A 1,970-nucleotide genomic window follows, 5' to 3' on the forward strand; every position below is an offset into this window, starting at 1 on the left:
CTGTATAAAAAACACAAAATTCAGCAATAACATATTTTGTAATCTGGAGATTGAAGTGTGGGTCTATCTCTCTGAAGGTTTGGTGTGAGTCTCCTGATGCTGAAAGGACTCCTCATGGAGACTTCGTGCGCTTTGGACATGCTCCCGACAGAGTGATGGACAAATGTAGTGTACAGGTGCAGTATAACTGCTCTGCTGCCTGTCGAATCGGGGTCGAAATTGTTATTTCAGCCCCAACAACGACAGCCTACAGAAGGACCTGGACTAACCATAAGAGATTTGGAAAACCCAGATCAAGAACGGTTCCTCTGGTGTTTCCTCCAGCTGTGTTGTACCGTAGAGACTTTTTTGTCAGGCGGCCACTGGAGACATGTGATGTGGTGCTGAAGGCCTGGATGATTCATCTGGTGGAAGAGGAAATTGGTGGCAGCCATGCTAAAGGATATGACCAGTCTCTTGTGAGAACTTCTACGTCTTTGAGGACACTACCACTCTCTGAACGCCCAGCATGTCCACAGACTAGATCGGTCTCATGGGGCGCGTGGCTGATGTGGCAGCTGACCAAAGATACCGTGAGAAGGTGTCCACATGAGTCAGGTGCATACCTAACTGACCAAAAGAAAATAGTTAACAAATTATTTAATGATTTACTCACCCTCATGTCATATGTTGTTTTTTTCCTCACATGGAACACAAAAAGTCATTACTCACTGAAAATCTAATTCACAAGCATGTTCAGATTCCAAAATGCCTCACACCAGGTTTATCATCACCAATGCTGAATCACCATTGGTTCTCATGCACGTTGTAACCAAACATGATATACCAGTTTACATAAATAAGATGGAGAACAAGATTTGAGCTACAGTGGAGGGAAAGATAAAAAAAAAATAATAATTTGCTCCCCACATAAAGTTGAATATGGACTTTATTTATAGAGCTTGACAGACCACATGGTCACTACGAACTGTCATTGTGCTGTTTGTGTTTCACTGGAGAAAAAACAACAACACAAAACAGACAAACAAACAAATGACATGATGTTGAGCATAAATGAGAGAACTAGTTTAGGTTGTTTGAAGATACTGTACTGTCTTGATTTACCAGGTGCAGCAATGGCAGATTATATTTCTAAACTTTTATTTGGTCATTTGTGCCTTTCCAGACATTGTGGATATCCTGACTTTTCCATTTGCAAGTACCGGTGAGAGGTTTGGTATCATACATACGTTTTCCTCCTTCAGAAATAGAGATCTAGAAAGGAGACGCACCCTCGCTCTCAAACAGCCAAGGTCAGACTTGCTGTCAAGAAGCTTCATTCAAATTTCTCAATGCTACTTGATAACAATTACTATGCTGTTTGAAAAAAAGTTCATTAAATTAAGTTAGATATTCATTAAATACATATAAAGCACATACAAAGGGTGATCTAGATGGTTGCTATGGCATTTCTGAAACTTAACTCTTTAAAAATGTACCATCTAGAAAAGTGCCTATTGCCAGCCTGGCATCCACCCGGAAACTCTCGCGGCCACTCAGAACATCTTGGCAACACCCTAGAAACGCCTTTGTGATCACTAAGAACACCTTAGCAACACTCTAGCAATGATCAATGCCCTAGAAACCACCCTGAACGCAACACCCTCACTTAAAATGCCTTAGCAACACCCTAACAATGTCATAGAAACAACCCATAAGACGTTAGCAACAACCTGGTAACACCCCTACAATCATTCAGAATATTTTAATTACAGCCTAGTAATTCCCTAGAATGCACTGAAAACACCAACTGCTTAACAACAATTAAGCAACCACAATTGCCTATAGCCACTATTCAGAACATCTTAGTAACTCCCTAGCAATGCACCTAGGGACCACACAGAACACACTAGGCATCTCTCAGTATACCTTAGCAACAACACCCCTACAATCAGCCAGAATATTTTAACAACAGCCCTAGAATATACTGA

At 41.1% G+C, this 1,970-nt stretch overlaps 1 protein-coding gene across 1 annotated transcript in view; it reads left to right on the forward strand.

The window, feature by feature from the left end:
- LOC107570771 (protein sel-1 homolog 3-like) overlaps positions 1-1,560 on the forward strand; it is a 7,152-nt gene extending 5,592 nt beyond the window's left edge. Inside the window, exons 9-10 of the mRNA XM_016257032.1 lie at positions 78-458; positions 1,486-1,560. Of these exons, the coding sequence (XP_016112518.1) occupies positions 78-458; positions 1,486-1,560 (456 nt within the window). The remainder of the gene's footprint in view (positions 1-77; positions 459-1,485) is intronic.
- Positions 1,561-1,970: the final 410 nt, after the last annotated feature.

This window comes from Sinocyclocheilus grahami, unplaced genomic scaffold, assembly GCF_001515645.1.
Source record: "Sinocyclocheilus grahami isolate Dianchi unplaced genomic scaffold, SAMN03320097.WGS_v1.1 scaffold1503.1, whole genome shotgun sequence".
Classification (NCBI taxonomy): domain Eukaryota; kingdom Metazoa; phylum Chordata; class Actinopteri; order Cypriniformes; family Cyprinidae; genus Sinocyclocheilus; species Sinocyclocheilus grahami.